This window comes from Melanerpes formicivorus, unplaced genomic scaffold, assembly GCF_026170545.1.
Source record: "Melanerpes formicivorus ecotype bairdi unplaced genomic scaffold, bMelFor1.0.p_v2 SCAF_89, whole genome shotgun sequence".
In the NCBI taxonomy this organism is placed as follows: Eukaryota; Metazoa; Chordata; class Aves; order Piciformes; family Picidae; genus Melanerpes; species Melanerpes formicivorus.
The window spans coordinates 759,739-784,695 of record NW_027142441.1 but is presented as its reverse complement, the minus strand read 5'-3'; the positions used below and the strand labels follow the sequence as shown (position 1 = coordinate 784,695).

At 56.7% G+C, this 24,957-nt stretch overlaps 1 protein-coding gene across 1 annotated transcript in view; it reads left to right on the top strand.

The window, feature by feature from the left end:
• The window catches only part of CABLES1 (Cdk5 and Abl enzyme substrate 1), a 123,544-nt gene that overhangs the window by 89,842 nt on the left and 8,745 nt on the right, over positions 1–24,957 (top strand). The window contains exons 6-7 of the mRNA XM_068165464.1: positions 9,392–9,548; positions 14,328–14,431. Coding sequence (XP_068021565.1) covers positions 9,392–9,548; positions 14,328–14,431 — 261 coding nt within the window. The remainder of the gene's footprint in view (positions 1–9,391; positions 9,549–14,327; positions 14,432–24,957) is intronic.

Genomic DNA, 24,957 nt, shown 5'->3' with positions numbered 1-24,957 from the left:
TGGTGGTGCTGAGGGGAGCTCTGTGCCATGGTGGTGCTGAGGGGAGCTCTGTGCCATGCTGGTGCTGAGGGGAGCTCTGTGCCATGGTGGTGCTGAGGGGAGCTCTGTGCCATGCTGGTGCTGAGGGTGACTCTGTGCCAGGGTGGTGCTGAGGGTGACTCTGTGCCATGGTGGTGCTGAGGGTGACTCTGTGCCAGGGTGGTGCTGAGGGGAGCTCTGTGCCATGCTGGTGCTGAGGGTGACTCTGTGCCATGCTGGTGCTGAGGGTGACTCTGTGCCATGCTGGTGCTGAGGGGAGCTCTGTGCCATGCTGGTGCTGAGGGGAGCTCTGTGCCATGCTGGTGCTGAGGGTGACTCTGTGCCATGGTGGTGCTGAGGGGAGCTCTGTGCCATGCTGGTGCTGAGGGGAGCTCTGTGCCATGCTGGTGCTGAGGGTGACTCTGTGCCATGGTGGTGCTGAGGGGAGCTCTGTGCCATGGTGGTGCTGAGGGGAGCTCTGTGCCATGGTGGTGCTGAGGGGAGCTCTGTGCCATGGTGGTGCTGAGGGTGACTCTGTGCCATGCTGGTGCTGAGGGTGACTCTGTGCCATGCTGGTGCTGAGGGGAGCTCTGTGCCATGCTGGTGCTGAGGGGAGCTCTGTGCCATGGTGGTGCTGAGGGGAGCTCTGTGCCATGGTGGTGCTGAGGGTGACTCTGTGCCATGCTGGTGCTGAGGGGAGCTCTGTGCCATGGTGGTGCTGAGGGTGACTCTGTGCCAGGGTGGTGCTGAGGGGAGCTCTGTGCCATGGTGGTGCTGAGGGTGACTCTGTGCCAGGGTGGTGCTGAGGGGAGCTCTGTGCCATGCTGGTGCTGAGGGTGACTCTGTGCCAGGGTGGTGCTGAGGGGAGCTCTGTGCCATGCTGGTGCTGAGGGGAGCTCTGTGCCATGCTGGTGCTGAGGGTGACTCTGTGCCAGGGTGGTGCTGAGGGGAGCTCTGTGCCATGCTGGTGCTGAGGGGAGCTCTGTGCCATGGTGGTGCTGAGGGGAGCTCTGTGCCATGCTGGTGCTGAGGGTGACTCTGTGCCATGGTGGTGCTGAGGGGAGCTCTGTGCCATGCTGGTGCTGAGGGGAGCTCTGTGCCATGGTGGTGCTGAGGGGAGCTCTGTGCCATGCTGGTGCTGAGGGGAGCTCTGTGCCATGCTGGTGCTGAGGGGAGCTCTGTGCCATGGTGGTGCTGAGGGGAGCTCTGTGCCATGCTGGTGCTGAGGGTGACTCTGTGCCATGCTGGTGCTGAGGGGAGCTCTGTGCCAGGGTGGTGCTGAGGGTGACTCTGTGCCATGGTGGTGCTGAGGGTGACTCTGTGCCATGGTGGTGCTGAGGGGAGCTCTGTGCCATGCTGGTGCTGAGGGGAGCTCTGTGCCATGCTGGTGCTGAGGGGAGCTCTGTGCCAGGGTGGTGCTGAGGGGAGCTCTGTGCCATGCTGGTGCTGAGGGTGACTCTGTGCCATGGTGGTGCTGAGGGTGACTCTGTGCCATGCTGGTGCTGAGGGGAGCTCTGTGCCATGCTGGTGCTGAGGGGAGCTCTGTGCCATGGTGGTGCTGAGGGGAGCTCTGTGCCATGCTGGTGCTGAGGGTGACTCTGTGCCATGCTGGTGCTGAGGGGAGCTCTGTGCCATGCTGGTGCTGAGGGTGACTCTGTGCCATGCTGGTGCTGAGGGTGACTCTGTGCCAGGGTGGTGCTGAGGGGAGCTCTGTGCCATGGTGGTGCTGAGGGTGACTCTGTGCCAGGGTGGTGCTGAGGGTGACTCTGTGCCATGCTGGTGCTGAGGGTGACTCTGTGCCATGCTGGTGCTGAGGGGAGCTCTGTGCCATGCTGGTGCTGAGGGTGACTCTGTGCCATGCTGGTGCTGAGGGTGACTCTGTGCCAGGGTGGTGCTGAGGGGAGCTCTGTGCCATGGTGGTGCTGAGGGTGACTCTGTGCCAGGGTGGTGCTGAGGGGAGCTCTGTGCCATGGTGGTGCTGAGGGTGACTCTGTGCCATGCTGGTGCTGAGGGGAGCTCTGTGCCATGCTGGTGCTGAGGGTGACTCTGTGCCATGGTGGTGCTGAGGGGAGCTCTGTGCCATGGTGGTGCTGAGGGGAGCTCTGTGCCATGCTGGTGCTGAGGGGAGCTCTGTGCCATGCTGGTGCTGAGGGTGACTCTGTGCCATGCTGGTGCTGAGGGTGACTCTGTGCCAGGGTGGTGCTGAGGGTGACTCTGTGCCATGGTGGTGCTGAGGGGAGCTCTGTGCCATGGTGGTGCTGAGGGGAGCTCTGTGCCAGGGTGGTGCTGAGGGTGACTCTGTGCCATGCTGGTGCTGAGGGTGACTCTGTGCCAGGGTGGTGCTGAGGGTGACTCTGTGCCATGGTGGTGCTGAGGGGAGCTCTGTGCCATGGTGGTGCTGAGGGGAGCTCTGTGCCATGCTGGTGCTGAGGGGAGCTCTGTGCCAGGGTGGTGCTGAGGGTGACTCTGTGCCATGCTGGTGCTGAGGGGAGCTCTGTGCCATGGTGGTGCTGAGGGTGACTCTGTGCCATGCTGGTGCTGAGGGGAGCTCTGTGCCAGGGTGGTGCTGAGGGTGACTCTGTGCCATGCTGGTGCTGAGGGGAGCTCTGTGCCATGGTGGTGCTGTGGGTGACTCTGTGCCATGGTGGTGCTGAGGGTGACTCTGTGCCATGCTGGTGCTGAGGGTGACTCTGTGCCATGCTGGTGCTGAGGGGAGCTCTGTGCCAGGGTGGTGCTGAGGGGAGCTCTGTGCCAGGGTGGTGCTGAGGGTGACTCTGTGCCATGCTGGTGCTGAGGGTGACTCTGTGCCATGGTGGTGCTGAGGGTGACTCTGTGCCATGGTGGTGCTGAGGGTGACTCTGTGCCAGGGTGGTGCTGAGGGGAGCTCTGTGCCATGCTGGTGCTGAGGGTGACTCTGTGCCAGGGTGGTGCTGAGGGGAGCTCTGTGCCATGGTGGTGCTGAGGGTGACTCTGTGCCATGCTGGTGCTGAGGGTGACTCTGTGCCATGCTGGTGCTGAGGGGAGCTCTGTGCCAGGGTGGTGCTGAGGGGAGCTCTGTGCCAGGGTGGTGCTGAGGGTGACTCTGTGCCATGGTGGTGCTGAGGGGAGCTCTGTGCCATGCTGGTGCTGAGTGGAGCTCTGTGCCATGGTGGTGCTGAGGGTGACTCTGTGCCAGGGTGGTGCTGAGGGTGACTCTGTGCCATGGTGGTGCTGAGGGGAGCTCTGTGCCATGGTGGTGCTGAGGGTGACTCTGTGCCAGGGTGGTGCTGAGGGTGACTCTGTGCCATGGTGGTGCTGAGGGGAGCTCTGTGCCATGGTGGTGCTGAGGGGAGCTCTGTGCCATGCTGGTGCTGAGGGTGACTCTGTGCCATGCTGGTGCTGAGGGGAGCTCTGTGCCATGGTGGTGCTGAGGGGAGCTCTGTGCCATGCTGGTGCTGAGGGTGACTCTGTGCCAGGGTGGTGCTGAGGGTGACTCTGTGCCATGGTGGTGCTGAGGGTGACTCTGTGCCAGGGTGGTGCTGAGGGGAGCTCTGTGCCATGCTGGTGCTGAGGGTGACTCTGTGCCATGCTGGTGCTGAGGGGAGCTCTGTGCCATGCTGGTGCTGAGGGGAGCTCTGTGCCATGCTGGTGCTGAGGGTGACTCTGTGCCATGGTGGTGCTGAGGGGAGCTCTGTGCCATGCTGGTGCTGAGGGGAGCTCTGTGCCATGCTGGTGCTGAGGGTGACTCTGTGCCATGGTGGTGCTGAGGGTGACTCTGTGCCATGGTGGTGCTGAGGGGAGCTCTGTGCCATGGTGGTGCTGAGTGGAGCTCTGTGCCATGCTGGTGCTGAGGGTGACTCTGTGCCATGGTGGTGCTGAGGGGAGCTCTGTGCCATGCTGGTGCTGAGGGTGACTCTGTGCCATGGTGGTGCTGAGGGTGACTCTGTGCCATGCTGGTGCTGAGGGGAGCTCTGTGCCATGCTGGTGCTGAGGGGAGCTCTGTGCCATGCTGGTGCTGAGGGTGACTCTGTGCCAGGGTGGTGCTGAGGGTGACTCTGTGCCATGCTGGTGCTGAGGGGAGCTCTGTGCCATGCTGGTGCTGAGGGTGACTCTGTGCCAGGGTGGTGCTGAGGGGAGCTCTGTGCCATGCTGGTGCTGAGGGTGACTCTGTGCCATGCTGGTGCTGAGGGGAGCTCTGTGCCAGGGTGGTGCTGAGGGGAGCTCTGTGCCATGCTGGTGCTGAGGGTGACTCTGTGCCAGGGTGGTGCTGAGGGGAGCTCTGTGCCATGCTGGTGCTGAGGGTGACTCTGTGCCATGGTGGTGCTGAGGGTGACTCTGTGCCATGCTGGTGCTGAGGGTGACTCTGTGCCATGCTGGTGCTGAGGGGAGCTCTGTGCCATGCTGGTGCTGAGGGGAGCTCTGTGCCATGGTGGTGCTGAGGGGAGCTCTGTGCCATGCTGGTGCTGAGGGTGACTCTGTGCCATGCTGGTGCTGAGGGGAGCTCTGTGCCATGCTGGTGCTGAGGGTGACTCTGTGCCATGGTGGTGCTGAGGGGAGCTCTGTGCCATGCTGGTGCTGAGGGTGACTCTGTGCCAGGGTGGTGCTGAGGGTGACTCTGTGCCATGCTGGTGCTGAGGGTGACTCTGTGCCATGGTGGTGCTGAGGGGAGCTCTGTGCCAGGGTGGTGCTGAGGGTGACTCTGTGCCATGCTGGTGCTGAGGGGAGCTCTGTGCCATGCTGGTGCTGAGGGTGACTCTGTGCCATGGTGGTGCTGAGGGTGACTCTGTGCCATGCTGGTGCTGAGGGGAGCTCTGTGCCATGGTGGTGCTGAGGGTGACTCTGTGCCATGCTGGTGCTGAGGGTGACTCTGTGCCATGCTGGTGCTGAGGGGAGCTCTGTGCCATGGTGGTGCTGAGGGTGACTCTGTGCCAGGGTGGTGCTGAGGGGAGCTCTGTGCCATGCTGGTGCTGAGGGTGACTCTGTGCCATGCTGGTGCTGAGGGTGACTCTGTGCCATGCTGGTGCTGAGGGGAGCTCTGTGCCATGCTGGTGCTGAGGGTGACTCTGTGCCATGCTGGTGCTGAGGGGAGCTCTGTGCCAGGGTGGTGCTGAGGGGAGCTCTGTGCCATGCTGGTGCTGAGGGTGACTCTGTGCCATGGTGGTGCTGAGGGTGACTCTGTGCCATGCTGGTGCTGAGGGGAGCTCTGTGCCAGGGTGGTGCTGAGGGTGACTCTGTGCCATGGTGGTGCTGAGGGTGACTCTGTGCCATGCTGGTGCTGAGGGTGACTCTGTGCCAGGGTGGTGCTGAGGGGAGCTCTGTGCCATGGTGGTGCTGAGGGGAGCTCTGTGCCATGCTGGTGCTGAGGGGAGCTCTGTGCCATGCTGGTGCTGAGGGGAGCTCTGTGCCAGGGTGGTGCTGAGGGGAGCTCTGTGCCATGCTGGTGCTGAGGGTGACTCTGTGCCATGCTGGTGCTGAGGGGAGCTCTGTGCCATGCTGGTGCTGAGGGGAGCTCTGTGCCAGGGTGGTGCTGAGGGTGACTCTGTGCCATGGTGGTGCTGAGGGTGACTCTGTGCCATGCTGGTGCTGAGGGGAGCTCTGTGCCATGGTGGTGCTGCGGGGAGCTCTGTGCCATGGTGGTGCTGAGGGGAGCTCTGTGCCATGGTGGTGCTGAGGGTGACTCTGTGCCATGGTGGTGCTGAGGGTGACTCTGTGCCAGGGTGGTGCTGAGGGTGACTCTGTGCCAGGGTGGTGCTGAGGGGAGCTCTGTGCCATGCTGGTGCTGAGGGTGACTCTGTGCCATGCTGGTGCTGAGGGTGACTCTGTGCCATGCTGGTGCTGAGGGTGACTCTGTGCCAGGGTGGTGCTGAGGGTGACTCTGTGCCATGCTGGTGCTGAGGGTGACTCTGTGCCATGGTGGTGCTGAGGGTGACTCTGTGCCATGGTGGTGCTGAGGGGAGCTCTGTGCCAGGGTGGTGCTGAGGGTGACTCTGTGCCAGGGTGGTGCTGAGGGGAGCTCTGTGCCATGCTGGTGCTGAGGGTGACTCTGTGCCATGCTGGTGCTGAGGGTGACTCTGTGCCATGCTGGTGCTGAGGGGAGCTCTGTGCCAGGGTGGTGCTGAGGGTGACTCTGTGCCATGCTGGTGCTGAGGGTGACTCTGTGCCAGGGTGGTGCTGAGGGGAGCTCTGTGCCAGGGTGGTGCTGAGGGGAGCTCTGTGCCATGCTGGTGCTGAGGGTGACTCTGTGCCATGCTGGTGCTGAGGGTGACTCTGTGCCATGCTGGTGCTGAGGGGAGCTCTGTGCCATGCTGGTGCTGAGGGGAGCTCTGTGCCATGGTGGTGCTGAGGGTGACTCTGTGCCATGCTGGTGCTGAGGGGAGCTCTGTGCCATGCTGGTGCTGAGGGGAGCTCTGTGCCATGCTGGTGCTGAGGGGAGCTCTGTGCCATGCTGGTGCTGAGGGTGACTCTGTGCCATGCTGGTGCTGAGGGGAGCTCTGTGCCATGCTGGTGCTGAGGGGAGCTCTGTGCCATGGTGGTGCTGAGGGTGACTCTGTGCCATGCTGGTGCTGAGGGTGACTCTGTGCCATGGTGGTGCTGAGGGTGACTCTGTGCCATGCTGGTGCTGAGGGTGACTCTGTGCCATGCTGGTGCTGAGGGGAGCTCTGTGCCAGGGTGGTGCTGAGGGTGACTCTGTGCCAGGGTGGTGCTGAGGGGAGCTCTGTGCCAGGGTGGTGCTGAGGGTGACTCTGTGCCAGGGTGGTGCTGAGGGTGACTCTGTGCCAGGGTGGTGCTGAGGGGAGCTCTGTGCCATGCTGGTGCTGAGGGTGACTCTGTGCCATGCTGGTGCTGAGGGTGACTCTGTGCCATGCTGGTGCTGAGGGTGACTCTGTGCCATGGTGGTGCTGAGGGGAGCTCTGTGCCATGCTGGTGCTGAGGGGAGCTCTGTGCCATGGTGGTGCTGAGGGTGACTCTGTGCCATGGTGGTGCTGAGGGTGACTCTGTGCCAGGGCGGTGCTGAGGGGAGCTCTGTGCCAGGGTGGTGCTGAGGGGAGCTCTGTGCCAGGGTGGTGCTGAGGGGAGCTCTGTGCCATGCTGGTGCTGAGGGTGACTCTGTGCCATGCTGGTGCTGAGGGGAGCTCTGTGCCATGCTGGTGCTGAGTGTGACTCTGTGCCATGGTGGTGCTGAGGGGAGCTCTGTGCCAGGGTGGTGCTGAGGGTGACTCTGTGCCAGGGTGGTGCTGAGGGGAGCTCTGTGCCATGGTGGTGCTGAGGGTGACTCTGTGCCATGGTGGTGCTGAGGGGAGCTCTGTGCCATGGTGGTGCTGAGGGTGACTCTGTGCCATGCTGGTGCTGAGGGGAGCTCTGTGCCATGGTGGTGCTGAGGGTGACTCTGTGCCAGGGTGGTGCTGAGGGTGACTCTGTGCCATGCTGGTGCTGAGGGTGACTCTGTGCCATGGTGGTGCTGAGGGTGACTCTGTGCCATGCTGGTGCTGAGGGGAGCTCTGTGCCAGGGTGGTGCTGAGGGTGACTCTGTGCCAGGGTGGTGCTGAGGGGAGCTCTGTGCCATGCTGGTGCTGAGGGTGACTCTGTGCCATGCTGGTGCTGAGGGTGACTCTGTGCCATGCTGGTGCTGAGGGTGACTCTGTGCCATGGTGGTGCTGAGGGGAGCTCTGTGCCATGCTGGTGCTGAGGGGAGCTCTGTGCCATGGTGGTGCTGAGGGTGACTCTGTGCCATGGTGGTGCTGAGGGGAGCTCTGTGCCAGGGTGGTGCTGAGGGGAGCTCTGTGCCAGGGTGGTGCTGAGGGGAGCTCTGTGCCATGCTGGTGCTGAGGGTGACTCTGTGCCATGCTGGTGCTGAGGGGAGCTCTGTGCCATGCTGGTGCTGAGTGTGACTCTGTGCCATGGTGGTGCTGAGGGGAGCTCTGTGCCAGGGTGGTGCTGAGGGTGACTCTGTGCCAGGGTGGTGCTGAGGGGAGCTCTGTGCCATGGTGGTGCTGAGGGTGACTCTGTGCCATGGTGGTGCTGAGGGGAGCTCTGTGCCATGGTGGTGCTGAGGGTGACTCTGTGCCATGCTGGTGCTGAGGGGAGCTCTGTGCCATGCTGGTGCTGAGGGGAGCTCTGTGCCATGCTGGTGCTGAGGGGAGCTCTGTGCCATGCTGGTGCTGAGGGGAGCTCTGTGCCATGCTGGTGCTGAGGGGAGCTCTGTGCCATGCTGGTGCTGAGGGGAGCTCTGTGCCATGCTGGTGCTGAGGGGAGCTCTGTGCCATGCTGGTGCTGAGGGGAGCTCCGTGTTTCGATTCTGTGTGGAGAGGGAAGGTCAAATTCATTCTGAACTCTTCCATGGGAGAGATTTGTGCTCCTGAGGCCACACCTGGAGTCCTGTGTCCAGCTCTGGGCTCCTCAGTTCAAGAAGGACATTGAGAGACTTGAAGGTGTCCAAAGAAGGGCAAGAAAGCTGGGGAGGGGTCTGGAGCACAGCCCTGTGAGGAGAGGCTGAGGGAGCTGGGGTTGCTTAGCCTGGAGAAGAGGAGGCTCAGGGGAGACCTTCTTGCTCTCTCCAACTCCCTGAAGGGAGGTTGTAGCCAGGTGGGGGTTGGTCTCTTCTCCCAGGCAAGCAGCAGCAGAACAAGAGGACACAGTCTCAAGCTGTGCCAGTGGAGGTTTAGGCTGGAGGTGAGGAGAAAGTTCTTCCCAGAGGGAGTCATTCATCATTGGAATGTGCTGCCCAGGGAGGTGGTGGAGTCCCCATCCCTGGAGGTGTTCAAGAGGGGATTGGATGTGGCACTTGGAGCCATGTTTTGGCTGTCAGGAGGTGTTGGGTGTTAGGTCATGGGTTGGATCTCATACTCTCTGAGGCCTTTTCCTGCCTCCTTAGTCTCTGGGTCTGTGATTCTCTGCTCAGGCTGCTTGTGCCTGAACACACTTGGTGCCATGGTCTAGTCATGGGGTCTGTGTTGATAGGTTGGACTCGATGATCCTCGAGGTCCTTTCCAGCCTAAGTGATACTGTGATACTGTGATACTCTGGGGACTTTCCTCTGATCTCCTCTCTGCTCTCTTCATGCCCTGTCAGGAGACACAGCTGCTTCTGCTTGGCCTTGGCTGCATTGTTTTGGTGCAGTCTGGCAGCTCCTTTTCCCCTGCTGCTTCCTGCCTGTTGGGCAGTGCCTGGGGGGCAGGGGGGCAGGGTCCTTGCTCTCTGCAGCAGGGGGTTCTGTGCTGGTTGGTGCTGCAGCCCCTGGCGATGCTGCAGCTCTCCATTGCAGTCCATGGCAGGGGGAGGTTTGCCTCTGAACAGCGCTGCCATTCGGCTCCAGCCGAGCTGGGCTGGCAGTCTCCCTGCTGGGGGAGGGGGATTGCAGCCCAGCTGCCTCTGCCTGTTCTGCCTCTCTCTGCAGACTGTCTCTTACACCCAGTTCCTGTTCCCCACCAACGCTCTGGGCGCCCGGCGCAACACCATCGACTCCACCTCCTCCTTCGCCCAGTTCCGCACCGCCAGCCACCGCAGCCTCTCCCTGGCCAGGGCCAGCAGCACCCAGGGCAGCATTGATGCAGGTAACTCCCCAAGCAGCGTGGCTCTGACACCCTCCACCCCTCTGGGAGCCTGAGCCTCCCAGGGGCAGCTTGGAGCCATTGCCTCTGCTCCTGTCCCTTGCCACCAAGGAGCAGAGGCTGTCCCCTCCTCACTCCAACCTCCCTTCAGGGAGCTGCAGAGAGCAAGGAGGTCTCCCTCAGCCTCCTCTTCTCCAGCCTCAACACCCCCAGCTCCCTCAGCCCCTTCTCACAGGACATGTGCTCCAGGCCCTATCTTGAGGCATAAGATGGACAGAATGTGTGCTCCAGCTTGGATTTTACTGCCAATAACAAGCAGCTGGCCCTCAACAAGCACTTCCTCCATCCCTCTGGGAGCCTGGGCTCTCCTCACTGGCACTGCCTCCACAGTCCTGTGCCCCCAGGGAGCTGCATCAGCCCTGACTTGCAGAGGCTGTTTGCCTGCAGCTCCTCAGCTGCTCTCCAGGAGTAGCTGAGCCTCCTCCCTGCAGGTAGGTGTGGGCAAGGAGAGTTGCTTTCTCTTTGCTCTCTGGTTTGCTCTGGACTCCTGGCTGCACACTTCTGCACCCAGAGCAGCACAGGGAGGGGATTCTGCCCCTCTGCTCTGCTCTGCTCAGCCCCCACCTGCAGCATTGCCTCCAGCTCTGGGGCCCCCAGCACAAGAAGGACCTGGAGCTGCTGGAGAGGCTCCAGAGGAGTCCATGAAGATGAACAGAGGTTACAGAGCCTCCCCTGTGGGGACAGGCTGAGAGAGTTGGAGCTGCTCAGCCTGGAGAAGAGAAGGCTGCAGGGAGAGCTCATGCAGACTTCCAGTACCTGAAAGGCTCCAGGAGAGCTGGGGAGGGACTTTGGACAAGGGCTGGGAGTGACAGGATAAGAGGCCATGGCCCTTGGGGCCAGGGCTTGGTGGCCATGGTGGGGTTGGGGTGATGGTTGGAACTGAAGATCTTAGAAGGCTTTCCCAATCCAAAACAATTCCATGCCTCTCTCTCTGGGTTTTCCTTGTGTGGATGTAATGAGCAGATCAAAATGGGTCCAATGGAAATCTGCTGCAAGGTCTTTCTGTTGTCCCAGACAGAGCTGTGCCTGCACTGGCCTCTGCAAGGTGAAGCCCAGGTGGGCTTCAAGAACAGAGCAGAACAGAACAGAGCAGGCTGATTCCAGCTGCTCTGCTCACCAAACACTCAACAAGTTTTCCTCTGCCAACAAGACATGTGCTGCAGTGAACAATAAGCTAACAAATACTCAATGAAGTGTGTTGTTCTTAATGACTGAGACTGGCAGTGATGAGTATCAGCCTGCAGGAGCTGGGGCTGCTCAGCCTGGAGAAGGGAAGGCTGCAGGGAGACCTCAGAGCAGCCTTCCAGTACCTGAAGGGGCTCCAGGAGAGCTGGGGAGGGACTTTGGTCAAGGGCTGGGAGTGACAGGATAAGAGGCAACAGATTGAAGATGACAGAAGGGAGATTTAGGCTGCAGATTAGGAAGAAATTCTTTCCAGTGAGGGCTGGGATGATTCTGAAGCAGCAGCTTCAGTACTGTGCCAGCACCAACTCCACAGCTCCTAGGAACTGTGTTGGTCCTCTTTAAATCCTGCTTCACTTTGTGGTGCTTCATGGGAGAGGCTGCAGACTCTGCTGCAGTGTGAACAGAGGGAGGTTTGATACCCTTGGGTGCCCTGGTGACAGGCAGTCACTGTGCAGGGTGGGCAGATAGCTTCTTTTGGCCTCTTTTGATTGCTTAACTTAAAGCTGAATGAAGGCCATGTCCTGAACAGCACAGGGAGGGGATTCTGCCCCTCTGCTCTGCTCTGCTCAGAGCCCACCTGCAGCACTGCCTCCAGCTCTGGGGCCCCCAGCACAAGAAGGACCTGGAGCTGCCTGAGAGGCTCCAGAGGAGGCCACCAAGATGATCAGAGGGCTGCAGAACCTCCCCTGTGGGGACAGGCTGAGAGAGTTGGGGCTGTTCAGCCTGGAGAAGGGAAGGCTGCAGGGCAACCCTAGAGCATCCTTCCAGGACCTGAAGGGGCTCCAGGAGAGCTGGGGAGGGACTTTGGCCAAGGGCTGGGAGTGACAGGATGAGGGAGAATGGATTGAAGGTGGCAGAGGGGGAAGAAATTCTTTGCAGTGAGGGTGGTGAGAGCCTGGCACAGGCTGCCCAGGGAGGCTGTGGCTGCCTCCTCCCTGGAGGTGTTCAGGGCTGGATGAGGCCTTGAGCAAGCTGTGCTGGTGGGAGGTGTCCCTGCCCATGGCAGGGGGTTGGAGCTGGATGAGCTTTGTGGTCCCTGCCAACCCCAGCCCATTCTCTGGATCTGTGGGTAAGATCTAGTCTCAGGCTGTGGGTGGGTCAGAGCTCATTCCCTGTTTGGCAGAGCTGGCTGCTGGGTGATGGAAAGTTCACAAGGCTGCTGGTGGTGCTGGCAGCCCCTGATGGCCCTTGGCATGCCTCCTGCTGTCAACAGCATTGTTTCTTCCTCCTGTTCATCACTGCCTCCCTTCCTTTGCTGTGGAAACTCTGCAGTGGCAACACAGTAGTCAGAGGCTGCAGGGGCAGCTCACACTGCTGACCTCTCTGAGGCTGCAGAGGGGCTGTGTTGACAGCAGCAGGCACCAAGCCCAAGCACTGTATGCTGGAAAGATTGCCTCATCTTAAATCAAACACATCAAAACATCTGCAGAGACCAGATGGAAGCCTCTTGCCAGGAGGGAAGGCCATTCCTAGCCTTTGCAGTGCTCCAGGCCTTGAATTCACTTGTGGCAGGTAGCTGAGGGGCTGCAGGCCCTCTGTGGCTGTGCAGATTGTGTTTGTGGTGAGATAGGGAAATACTCAGAGTTAGAGTTTGGGGCACCTGAGAGCAGCCTTCTGCTGTCTGCAGGCAGCTACAGGAGAGCTGCAGAGGGACTTATGACAGAGACCTGGAGTGACAGGACAGGAGGTGATGGCTTCAAGCTGGAAGAAGCTGGATTTAGATCATAGAATCATAGAATCAATAAGGTTGGAAGAGACCTCAAGGATCATCAAGTCCAACCTGTCACCCACCACCTCCTGACAACTAAACCATGGCTCCAAGTGCCACATCCAATCCCCTCTTGAACACCTCCAGGGATGGGGACTCCACCACCTCCCTGGGCAGCACATCCCAGTGGCCAATCTCTCTTGCTGGGAAGAACTTCTTCCTCACCTCCAGCCTAAAGCAGCAGAGATCAAGGGCCTTCAAAACCCACCTTAGCAGCTGGGGGTTTGTGTCTGGGTGCTGAAGCCATGGGCTGGCTTCCTTCCGCCCTGAGCATGGCAGAGGTGACAGCAGGGCTGGGCTCCAGTGTCCAGCAGCCACCCCTGTGGGCAAAGGGCTGCTCAAGTACTTTCTCCTCACCTCCAGCCTAAACCTCCCCTGGCACAGCCTGAGACTGTGTCCTCTTGTTCTGCTGCTGCTTGCCTGGCAGAAGAGACCAACCCCACCTGGCTACAACCTCCCTTCAGGTGGATGAGACATTAGGAAGCAATTCTTGCCCCTGAGGGTGGTGAGGCACTGGAAGAGGTTGCCCAGAGAAGCTGTGGAGGCTCCCAGCCTGGAATTCTTTCCATGTAAACATAAGGATAAACTTTGTCACCCTGAGGGTGACAGAGCCCTGGAGCAGGATGCCCAGAGAGGTTGTGGAGTCTCCTGCTCTGGGAGTTCTGGGGCCCTCAGTTCAAGAAGGACCTCAGGGAACTGCTTGAGAGTCAGCTCAGAGCCACAGAGCTGCTGCAGGCAGTGGAACATCTCCCTGTGAGCACAGGCTGAGGGAGCTGGGGCTTGGAGCAGAGGAGCCTGAGGGCTGCCCTCACTGCTGGGGATAAAGCTGTGCAGGGCTGGAGCCAGGCTCTGCTCAGGGATGGCCAAGCACAGCACAAGGGGCACTGGGGGCAAGCTGGAGCAGAGGAGCTGCCAGGGGAACAGGAGGGAAAACTTTGTCCCTGTGAGGGTGCTAAGCCCTGGAGCAGGCTGCCCAGAGAGGCTGTGGAGTCTCCTGCTCTGGAGGCTTTCCAACCCCACCTGGATGTGTTCTGTGTGCCCTGCCCTAGGTGATGCTGCCTTGGCAGGGGGGTTGGAATCAATGATCTTTCAAGGTCACTTCCAACCCCTGTGTTCAAAACCAGGTTGGATGAGGCCTTGAGCAAGCTGGGCTGGTGGGAGGTGTCCCTGCCCATGGCAGGGGCTTGGAGCTGGATGATATTTGAGCTCCCTTCCAACCACAGTATCACAGTGTCACAGTATCACCAAGGTTGGAAGAGACCTCAAAGATCATTAAGTCCAACCTGGCACCACAGACCTCATGACTAAACCATGGCACCAAGTGCCACATCCAATCCCCTCTTGAACACCTCCAGGGATGGGGACTCCACCACCTCCCTGGGCAGCACATCCCAATGGCTAACAACTCTCTCAGGGAAGAACTTTCTCTTCACCTCCAGCCTAAACCTCCCCTGGCACAGCTTGAGACTGTGTCCTCTTGTTCTGCTGCTGGGTGCTAGAGAGAAGAGACCTGGCTACAACCTCCCTTCAGGGAGTTGGAGAGAGCAAGAAGGTCTCCCTTGAGCCTCCTCTTCTCCAGGCTAAGCAACCCCAGCTCCCTCAGCCTCTCCTCACAGGGCTGTGCTCCAGACCCCTCCCCAGCCTCCTTGCCCTTACCCAAACCATTCCATGGCTTTCTGATTATCTGTGAACACATTTGCCCCTCCTGTTCAGTGCAGAGGTTTCTTGATGTCACCAGCTCCTGCCTTCTATTTCCCCTTGTTTTCTAGGTAGTGACCTGGGAGACTTTGTTGAGTACGACCCCAACCTTTTAGATGATCCCCAGTGGCCATGTGGCAAACACAAGAGGGTTTTGATCTTCCCTTCATACATGGTGAGTGATGTGCAGAGTGCAGTGTGGCACAGGCAGCACTGGGGTGGCAGCCTCTGGAAGGCCAAGGTTACACTGGGCTGTGTATGAAGAAGATCATTAATTACTGTTAACTATTCTCACTGTTACTGTCTTTAATCTGCTAACAAAGAGCTGCTGGGGAGTGCTTTGTTCTGACTGACAGCCGTGTGGCAGGGCATGTAACAACAGCCTGGTGGAGGTATTGCCCAAGTGGAGGCTTTTATTCACTGCTGTCTTTCATCCCTGCTGCAGATGAAAGGCCTCTCAGAACAATGCCTTCATTCTCTTGCATCCAGGGGAAAATTTATACTTCCTCTAATTGGCATCTATTAAAAACCAGGAGGATGCTCATTAGGGCTCCTCTGAAGTCACAAAGCTGCATTGTCCTCTGATGCTTATCACTCAGCCCTTGGAACAGCCCTTGGGTGTCTGGTGGAGCCTTTGTTTCCCAGGTCTTTGTTTCCCCATGGCCTAGTCCTTCCCTTCCTTGCACAATTGCGAGCACAGCCTCTGTGCTTTTCACTCTAGCCATGCAAACACATCACTGCTCCTCCTTCTGACCTCTGACTCCCTGGCTCCTGTGCTGGGAGGCTTCTGGAATATTCTATTCTATTCTATTCTGGAGCCTTTCTGCAGCTGTACTCTGCCTGGGGGCTTTGCAGGACTGCTGCAAGGTGGCTCTGAGTTAGGCACCCAGAGGAGGAGCAGGCAGCAGGGGAAAGTTGGGTTGGGAGGGTTTGGTTTGGTATGGTTTGATTTGGTTTGGTTTAGTTTGATTTGATCTGATTTGGTTTGGTTTGATTTGATTTGGTTTGATTTGATTTGGGTTGGTTTGATGTGGTTTAGTTTGATTTGATTTGGTTTAATTTGATTTTATTTGGTTTGATTTGATTTGATTTGGTTTAGTTTGATTTGGTTAGGTTTAATTTGATTTGATTTGGTTTGGTTTGGTTTGGTTTAGTTTGGTTTGGTTTGATTTGGTTTAGTTTGATTTGATTTGGTTTAATTTGATTTTATTTGGTTTAGTTTGATTTGATTAGGTTTAATTTTATTTGATTTGGTTTAGTTTGGTTTGGTTTGATTTGGTTTAGTTTGATTTGATTTGGTTTAATTTGATTTGGTTTGGTTTGATTTGATTTGGTATGGTTTGGTTTGGTTTGATTTGATTTGGTATGGTTTGGTTTGGTTTGGTTTGATTTGGTTTGATTTGATTTGGTATGGTTTGGTTTGGTTTGATTTGATTTGGTTTGGTATGGATTGGTTTGGTTTGTTATGGTTTGGTTTGGTTTGTTATGGTTTGGTTGTTATCTAAAGTGGTGACTTAGTCCTCTTATCTACATACAAGGGTCTGGAGAAGAGGGCTGGGGAGGAGCAGCTGAGGGAGCTGGGGGTGTTGAGTGTGGAGAAGAGGAGGCTGAGGGAGACCTCATTGCTCTCTGCAGCTCCCTGAGAGGAGGCTGCAGTGAGGTGGGGGTTGGGCTCTGCTCCCTAGGCTCAGGTGATAGAAGGAAAGGGAATGGCCTGGAATTGTGCCAGGGGAGGCTTAGGTTGGAGAGGAGGCAAAATGTCTCTGCTGGAAGAGTGGTCAGGGCTTGGCAGAGGCTGCCCAGGGAGGTGGTGGAGTCCCCATGCCTGGAGGTGTTGCAGCGAGCTGTGGCCATGGCCCTTGGGGCCAGGGTTTGGTGGCCATGGTGGGGCTGGGTTGAGGTTGGACTGGGTGACCTCAGAGGGCCAGCCCAAACAGTTCAGTGGTTCTGTGCCTTCAAACCCTGAGGTCTGAAGTGTTCTCCCTTAGCTTGGGAGAGAAGCTGCTGTTTAAGACATTGCTGCTGTATGCCGAGGTGCAGTCCTTGCAGTTTCTTTTCTGCCCCCCAGCCCTGGCCTTTATTGGATTGAGATGCTCTTGGGTGCTCCTACTTCACAAGAAATGGCTGTGAAGTGTTTCATGTAGATTGGAAAGCTTCTCTCCTGGCTGGCAGGAGTGCCCTGACTGTGGCAGAGGGAGACTTCACTGAGCTCTGAGGCTGTGCTTGTGCTAAGCCTGCAAATGAGAGCTTCAGTCTGTCCCCTGCTTGCTCTCAGCCACTTTGGCTTTTGGAGTGGGCAAGGTAGTTCTTGGCTGCCAGCCCACAAAGTGTCAGCCTTCCATAGCAGCTCCATCTGGGTGGGGAAATACTTGTTAGGTTTTGATTTACCTGTTGTGATGGGCAGGGAGCTGCCTGCCCTCAGAGACCTTGCAGAGCAGCAGCCGAAGTGAGCGCAGCTTTAGCAGCCACTGCTGGGCTCCTGCCCTTCCTCAGGCTGCAGATGTGCACCAGGCACTCTGGGTCCTCCAGGAGCACCTCAGACCTTATCAGCTTGGTGTTGAGATGCACATGGTTGGGTGAGTCAAAACAGGGCAGCCAGGGTAGTGGCCAACAAGTCCAATGGTATCCTGAGGTGTATTGGAAGGCAGGTGGTTACTAGGTCAGAGAGGTTCTCCTCCCCCTCTACTCTGCCCTGCTGAGGCCACATCTGGAATATCTCCAGTTCTGGGACCCTCAGGTCAAGAAGGACCTCAGGGAACTGCTTGAGAGAGTCCAGCACAGAGGCACAGAGCTGCTGCAGGCCATGGAACATCTCCCTGTGAGCACAGGCTGAGGGAGCTGGGGCTGGGAGCTTGGAGCAGAGGAGCTGAGGGCTGCCCTCATTGCTGGGGATGAAGATGTGCAGGGCTGGAGCCAGGCTCTGCTCAGGGATGGCCAAGCACAGCACAAGGGGCACTGGGGGCAAGCTGGAGCAGAGGATGAGCCAGGGGAACAGGAGGGAAAACTTTGTCCCTGTGAGGGTGCTGAGCCCTGGAGCAGGCTGCCCAGAGAGGCTGTGGAGTCTCCTGCTCTGGAGGCTTTCCAACCCCACCTGGATGTGTTCTGTGTGCCCTGCCCTGGGTGATGCTGCCCTGGCAGGGGGGTTGGGCTGGATGATCTCCAGAGGTCCCTTCCAAGCCCTGCATGGGAGGTGTCCACCCAAGAGTGAGTGTTTGATGCCCTCTTCACCTCATGCTGCTTAACCACAGCTTTTGGAGGTCCATAACTGTAATCCTACTGCAAAAAAAAGAGGAGCCAGCTGGGGGTTTCCAGCTTGACCAGAGGTGTGGCCAAGACATTTGGAAAGTGAGGAATGGTCTCCAAGGGCAAGGAAGGAAAGGTTGTGCCAGAGTGTGCTGGGAGCTTGCAGGTTGAAGAGGGTAAGTAAGGAAGGTTTGTGCCTTCCTTGGGCTGCCCAGAGAGGTGCTGGAGTCTCCATCTCTGGAGGCACTCCAGCCCCACCTGGATGTGTTCCTGTGTGGCCTTTTCCAGCTGACCCTGCCTCGGCAGGGGGGTTGGATTCAGGGGTCTGCAGAGGTCCCTTCCAAGCCCTGCCCTGCCCTGGTTGTGGCACTGTGTGCATCACACTGGGCAGGGCAGGTGTAGGGGCACACTGGCTCTGCAGGAAACTGCACTGGCACCCATGATAGACCTGCCTGGCTCAGCTGGCACCCCCCATCCCTGCAGCTCACAGCAGTGGGGACAGGACCATTATGGGCTGTAATTGCAAGGCCTTTTCTTTGCCAAGTACAAAACGGACCTCTGCTGCAATGAAAGCAAATCACCAGTGACAGACCTGGGGGCTTCTGTGGCTGTGCCCAGCCACCCTGGCAGTGACAGCCCCCTGCCTGCCAAAGGAGCCCTGTCTAGAGCTGCTGTGCACAGGCTGGAGCCAGTCTCTGGGGCCGAGCAGAGCGCAGCTGTAATTAACAGCTGTAATTAACTGCCTCTTGTGAGCGCCAGAGCAGCTCTGATGTCAGTGCTGAACGTTCTGGTTTGTGTGGAGGGCTGCAGCTTGTAATTAAAGTCGGGTTCCTTGGCCAGCATTCAGCAGGGATGCTTGGCAGCTGCAGGCCTGGGGATGCTCCTCCCTGCACTGCCCCTCCCGGGTGGCAGAGCAATGAATGCTCTCACTGGAGGTGTGTGGCAGGAGTGGGCCCAGGGGGGTGTGGGACACAGCTGCAGGCATGGATGTGCCTCCTGGCAGCCTGGCTCCTGCTCTGCAGGGCAGGGTTTCTCCACTGGTCAAACTGCACAACTGTAAGACACACACAAGTTTTGGGTTGCAAAAGCCCTTTCAGCTCACCCAGCCCAACCATCCTCCTACCTCTGCCAAGGCTGGGGCTGAGCCATGGGCCTCAGCACCACAGCTCTGCCTCTCTGAAACACCTCCAGGCATGGGGATGCAAACACCTCCCTGGGCAGCCTCTGCCAGGCTTGCAGAACCTCAGCTATGTTGAGATCTGTGTGAATGCTGCACCAGTAAACACCACAGACTTGATCACACAGCCACAGGGTAGATCTGCTTGGAAGAGAGCTCCCAGCTCAGCCACTCCAACCTCCACCCAGCACTGCAGGCTCAGCACCAAACCATGTCCCTAAGCCCCAGGGCCACAGCTGCTGGAACACCCCCAGGGATGGGGACTCCAGCACTGCCCTGGGCAGCCTCTGCCAATGGCTGAGATCCCTTCCAGGGCAGAAACATTTCCTGAGCTCCAGCCTGAGCCTCCCCTGGGGCAGCTTGGAGCCATTGCCTCTGCTCCTGTCCCTTGCCACCAAGGAGCAGAGGCTGTCCCCTCCTCACTCCAACCTCCCTTCAGGGAGCTGCAGAGAGCAAGGAGCTCTCCCTCAGCCTCCTCTCCTCCAGCCTCAACACCCCCAGCTCCCTCAGCCCCTCCTCACAGGACATATGCTCCAGGCCCTATCTTGAGGCAGAAGATGGACAGAATGTGTGCTCCAGCTTGGATTTTACTGCCAATAACAAGCAGCTGGCCCTCAACAAGCACTTCCTCCACCCCTGTGGGAGCCTGAGCTCTCCTCACTGGCACTGCCTCCACAGTCCTGTGCCCCCAGGGAGCTGCATGAGCCCTGACTTGCAGAGGCTGTTTGCCTGCAGCTCCTCAGCTGCTCTCAAGGAGTAGCTGAGCCTCCTCCCTGCAGGTAGGTGTGGGCAAGGAGAGTTGCTTTCTCTTTGCTCTGTTTTGCTCTGGACTCCTGGCTGCACACTTTCCTGGCCCATTCCTAAAAGGAGCCTGCTTGGGATGATTCTGAAGCAGCAGCTTCAGTACTGTGCCAGCACCAACTCCACAGCTCCTAGGAACTGTGTTGGTCCTCTTTAAATCCTGCTTCACTTTGTGGTGTCTTCATGGGAGAGGCTGCAGACTCTGCTGCAGTGTGAACAGAGGGAGGTTTGATACCCTTGGGTGCCCTGGTGACAGGCAGTTACTGTGCAGGGTGGGCTTCAAGGCAACCCTAGAGCAGCCTTCCAGTACCTGAAGGGCTCCAGGAGAGCTGGGGAGGGACTTTGGACAAGGGCTGGGAGTGCCAGGATAAGAGGCAACAGATTGAAGGTGACAGAGGGGAGATTTAGGCTGCAGATTAGGAAGAAATTCTTTCCAGTGAGGGCTGGGATGATTCTGAAGCAGCAGCTTCAGTACTGTGCCAGCACCAACTCCACAGCTCCTAGGAACTGTGTTGGTCCTCTTTAAATCCTGCTTCACTTTGTGGTGCTTCATGGGAGAGGCTGCAGACTCTGCTGCAGTGTGAACAGAGGGAGGTCCCAAAATGTCCTGCTGAGGGCAGGGAGGAGGGAAGCATCATGTCCTGGGTGACAGGTGTCTTCCTGGCTGATGCTGCCAAAACAGCAATTCCTGCAGATTCCTAAACCCCTCTGGAATGGGAGCTTGCTCTGCCAGGCAGAGCACTCCTTCCTCTTCTAGAGCCTCCTGGCTGGAGGTTAGGAGGAAGTTCTACACAGAGAGAGTGATTGGCCACTGGGATGTGCTGCCCAGGGAGGTGGTGGAGTCACCATCACTGGAGGTGTTCAGGAGGAGACTTGACAGGGTGCTTGGTGCCATGGGTTAGTTGATTAGGTGGTGTTGGATGATAGGTTGGACTTGATGATCTTGAAGGTCTCTTCCAACCTGGTCTGGTCTATTCTATTCTATTCTATTCTATTCTATTCTATTCTATTCCATTCCATTCCATTCCATTCCATTCCATTCCATTCCATTCCATTCTACTCTATTCTATGCTCCTGGTGACCACTTCACCTCCAGGCTCAGCACTGCCTCCCTGAGCTCCTCCAGCAGAGGCAAACCCCTGCCATGCAGAGCCAGGCAGCTCCCTGAACAGGCCTGAGGCTGACCTTGCCCTCCTGCCTGTCAGGAGCACAGAGACACAGGAGCCTGTGGGCTGCCTGCTCTGCACTGCAGCCAGAGCAGGAAGGGCCAGCTGATGGAATCATGGAGTCCTTCAGGGGGGAAGGCACCTTGCAGACCACCAAGTCCAACCCTTCACCCAGCACTGCCAGCTCACCACTAAGCCACAGCACCAGCTTTGCAACCCCTCTAGGGATGGGGGCTCCACCAGTGCCCTGGGCAGCCTGTCCCAGGGCATGACAGCCCCCAAGGGACCATGTTCCTCAGGTCCATGTTCCTCAGGTCCATAGAATCACAGAGCTGTCAGGGCTGGAAGGGACCTCAGGGATCAGCCAGCCCCAACTCCCCTGCCATGGGCAGGGACACCTCACACTACAGCAGGTTGCTCACAGCCACATCCAGCCTGGCTGCAAACACCTCCAGGCAGGAGGCTTCCACCACCTCCCTGGGCAACCTGTGCCAGGCTCTCACCACCCTCATGGGCAACAACTTCTTCCTCACAGCCAATCTCAATCTCTCCACTTCTAGTTTTGCTCCATCCCCCCCAGTCCTATCCCTCCCTGACACCCTCCAAAGTCCCTCCCCAGCTTTCCTGTAGCCCCGTGCAGATCCTGGAAGGCCACAATGAGGTCTTCTCAGAGCCTGAACAACCCCAGTTCTCTCAGGCTGTCTCCAGAGCAGGGCAGCTCCAGCCCTCTGCTCCTCCTTCTCTGAGCATCCACTGCAGCCTCCATGTTCCTCATGTCTCTGTTCTTCATGTCCCTGTTCCTCATGTCAGCAGCACCTTGACTTGGAGTCATCCCCCTCTGGTACCATCCCTGCAGCAGGCACCTGCCTGTGCCCAAGGGATGCTCTTGGAACCTGCTTTGGGTGCTGAGGTGCAGTGCCTTGGTTGTGTCCCCACCAGCTGCCATCTCCCCAGCACTAATCAGAAGCAGGTCACACAGGCCTGCAGCGCCTCTCCAGCCAGCTGGCTGGCAGCCTGCCCTTGCCAGGGCTGCTGCAGGGCACAGCCAGCCTGCATTATTAAAGCTCAGCTCTCCAGTGTGGCTTCCAGCTGCTCCCTGCCCTGCCCCTGCAGCCTGCCAGCAGCCCTGCATGATGACACAGCACCTTCTGGCCCTGAGCATGACACAGCACCTTCTGGCCCTGCTCTGCCCTGCAGCAGGAGCAGCAAGGTCAGGAGCACTGTGCTGCAGTGTCCCTCAGTGCCAGCACCCTGCTCTGCAGGCCACTTCCTGAGCTGGAAATTCACCATCTCCAAACTGCCCTTTTGCTCTTTTTTTTTCCCCTTCTTCTTTCTTTTGTCCTTTTTTTTTCCTTTTTTTTCCCCTTTTTTTCCTTCTTTTTTTCTTTGTCTTTTTTTTTCCCTTTTTTCCTTCATTTTTCTTTTTCTTTCCTTTCTTCTTGTTCCTTTTTTGTTCTCCTTTTTTCCTTCTTTTCCCCCTTTTTTCCTTCCTTTTTCTTTTTCTTTCCTTTTTTCCTTATTCCTTTTTTCCCTTTTCTGTTCTCATTTTTTTTCTTTTTTTCCTTCATTTTTCTTTTTCTTTCATTTTTGTTCTTTTTTGTTCTCCTTTTCCCCTTTTTTCCCCCTTTTTTCCTTCTTTTTTCATTCTTTCCTTTTTTTCTTTTTTCCTTATTTTCATTTTTTTGTTCTCCTTCTTTTCTTTTTCTTTCCTTTTTTCTTTTTCCCCTGTTTTTCCTTTTTTGTTCTCCTTTTTGTCCTTCTCTTCCCCTTTTTCCTTCTGTTTTCTTTTTCTTTCCTTTTTTTCTTTTTTCCTTTTTTCCTATTTTGTTCTCCTATTTTCCTTCTTTTTCCCTTTTTTCTTTCATTTATTTTTCTTTCAATTTTTCTTTTTTCCTTTTTTTTTCTTTTTTCCCTTTTTTGTTCTCCTTTTTTCCTTCTTTTTCCCTTTTTTCCTTCTTTTTTCTTTCTTGTTTTCCTTTTTTGTTCTCCTTTTTTCCTTCTTTTTTCCTTTTCTTTACTTTTTTTTTTTCCTTTTCTCCTATTTTGTTCTTTTTTTCCTTCTTTTTTCCTTCATTTTTCTTTTTCTTTCCTTTTTTCTTTTTTCCTTTTTCCTTTCCTTTTTACTTTTTTCTTTTTTCCCTATTTTTTCTCCTTTTTCCTTCTTTTCTCCTTTTTCCTTAATTTTTTTCTTTCCTTTTTCTTTTTTCCTTTTTTCTTTTTTTGTTCTCATTTTTTCCTTTTTTTAATTTTTCTTTCCTTTTTTCTTTTTTCCTTTTTTTCCTTTTTTTCCTATTTTGCTCTCCTTTTTTCCTTCTTTTCCCTTTTTTCTTTCTTTTTTTCTTTCCTTTTTCCTTTTTTCCTTCTTTCCTTCTTTTTTCTTTTTCTTTCCTTTTTTCTTTTTTTCCTTTTTTCCCTTTTTTCCTTCTTTTTGTCCTTCTTTTTTTTTTTCCTTCTTTTTTCCTTTTTCTTTTTTTCTTCCTTCTCTTTCCTTTTTTTTTCTCCCCACCCCCCCTCTTTTTTCCCCCTCTTTTTTTTTCTTTCCCTTTTTTGTTTCTCTCTCTCCTCTCTTTTCTCTTCTCAGCTGCTGACCTTCTCCTGCAGAGTCTCGGGGGGCAGAGGATCACAGTGGGGGCAAAGGGTTGTGTTTGAAGCCTGATGCTGCATTTGGCTGAGAACCCCAAGGAGCACATCTTTGATAACAGTGACACAGGGAATCAATTAAGGTTGATTTGAGTGTGTTAACCATGTCAAAGAAACTGGCAGCCTTCCAGGGGCTGCAGTTCAGAGAGGCACTTTTGAGATTATTTGCTTGGTGAACTCCTGAATCTTTCAGGCTCAAATCCCTGAACAGGAGTAACTCTGAACAAGAGGCAACTTCTGCTGCCTTTGCCTGCACTGTTGAGGCTGTTTTAGTGTCAAGAAGGAAGCTCTCACCTTTTCCACTGCTGCTCCAGCAATATTGGCTGAGTTTAGAGCCAGCTGAAGATGAGCCAGGGGGTGGCCAGCAGGAGCAGGGCAGGGACTGTGCCCTGTACTGGGCACTGCTGAGGCCACAGCTTCAGTGCTAGGTTCAGTTTTGGGCCTCTCACTCCAAGGAGGACATTGAGAGGCTGGAGCAGGGCCAGAGAAGGGCAACCAGGCTGGGGAAGGGTCTGGAGAGCAGGGCTGGGGAGGAGCCCCAGCTGTGATGTGACAGGGTTGCTAAGGTGCCTGGTTAGAAACAGATAAAGGAGGAGTGCTGGTAAGGTTCTGGTGCCCCCAGCAAAGAACATGGAGAGGCTCCAGAGGAGGCCACAGAGATGATCAGAGGCTGCAGAACCTCCCCTGTGGGGACAGGCTGAGAGAGTTGGGGCTGTTCAGCCTGGAGAAGAGAAGGCTCCAGGGAGACCTTAGAGCAGCCTTGCAGTACCTGAAGGGGCTCCAGGAGAGCTGGGGAGGGACTTTGGCCAAGGTCTGGGAGTGCCAGGATGAGGATACAATGGCTTTGAGCTGGGAGAGGAGAGACTGAGGCTGGAGATGAGGAAGAAATTCTTTGCAGTGTGGGTGGTGAGGCACTGGCAGAGGTTGCCCTCTCTGCTGGGCAGGGTCCCACAGACACTTGTCTGCAGGTCCCAGCTGAGCAGCCACTGCTCAGAGCCAGCTGGGAAAAACAAAAGCAAGGTAGGGGGGGAATAAAAAAGTGGCCCAGTTCCTGTTCTGGAGAATAAAGGCAGGTAGCTGAGCTCTCCAGCATGGCTCTGCCAGGACGAGCCAGTGTGCTCAGTCAGCCCTGCTGCTGCTGGAGGGATCCAGGCAGCACACAGCAGCTTGCAGCTGGATTTCATTCTGCTGTCTTACAGCTGCTGGTGTCTGGCAGGAAGCAGCAGTGTTGGGGGCTGGGGGGGAGGAGATTCTTATCAACAGGGTAAAATTGCCAAAGCCCCAAGGTGCCAGACAGCTCCACCCCCTGCCCATGGCCAGTGTGAAGCCATCTGCTGCTTCTCAAGCCTCTGAGTGCTTTAAGGAGAGGGATTTGAAAAGAGCTTTTCTCCTGCTAAGGATCTGCCTCAGTTGTGGCAAATCTCCCCGGGGCTGGAGGTGAAACAGAGGCTGGCTGCAGAAGGGAGACTTTCCAGCCCCACCTGGGCTGTGTGACCTGTGCTGGATTCTATGGTCCTGCTCTGGCAGGGGGCTTGGACTCAGTGATCTCCAGAGGTCCCTTCCAGCCCCTGACATCCTCTGCTCTGTGCTCCTGTGGTCACCTCAAACCCCAGGCCTCTCCTTCTGAGGGAGCAGTCACCAGTGCTTGCCTTAATGCAGACTGAATTCTCCTCT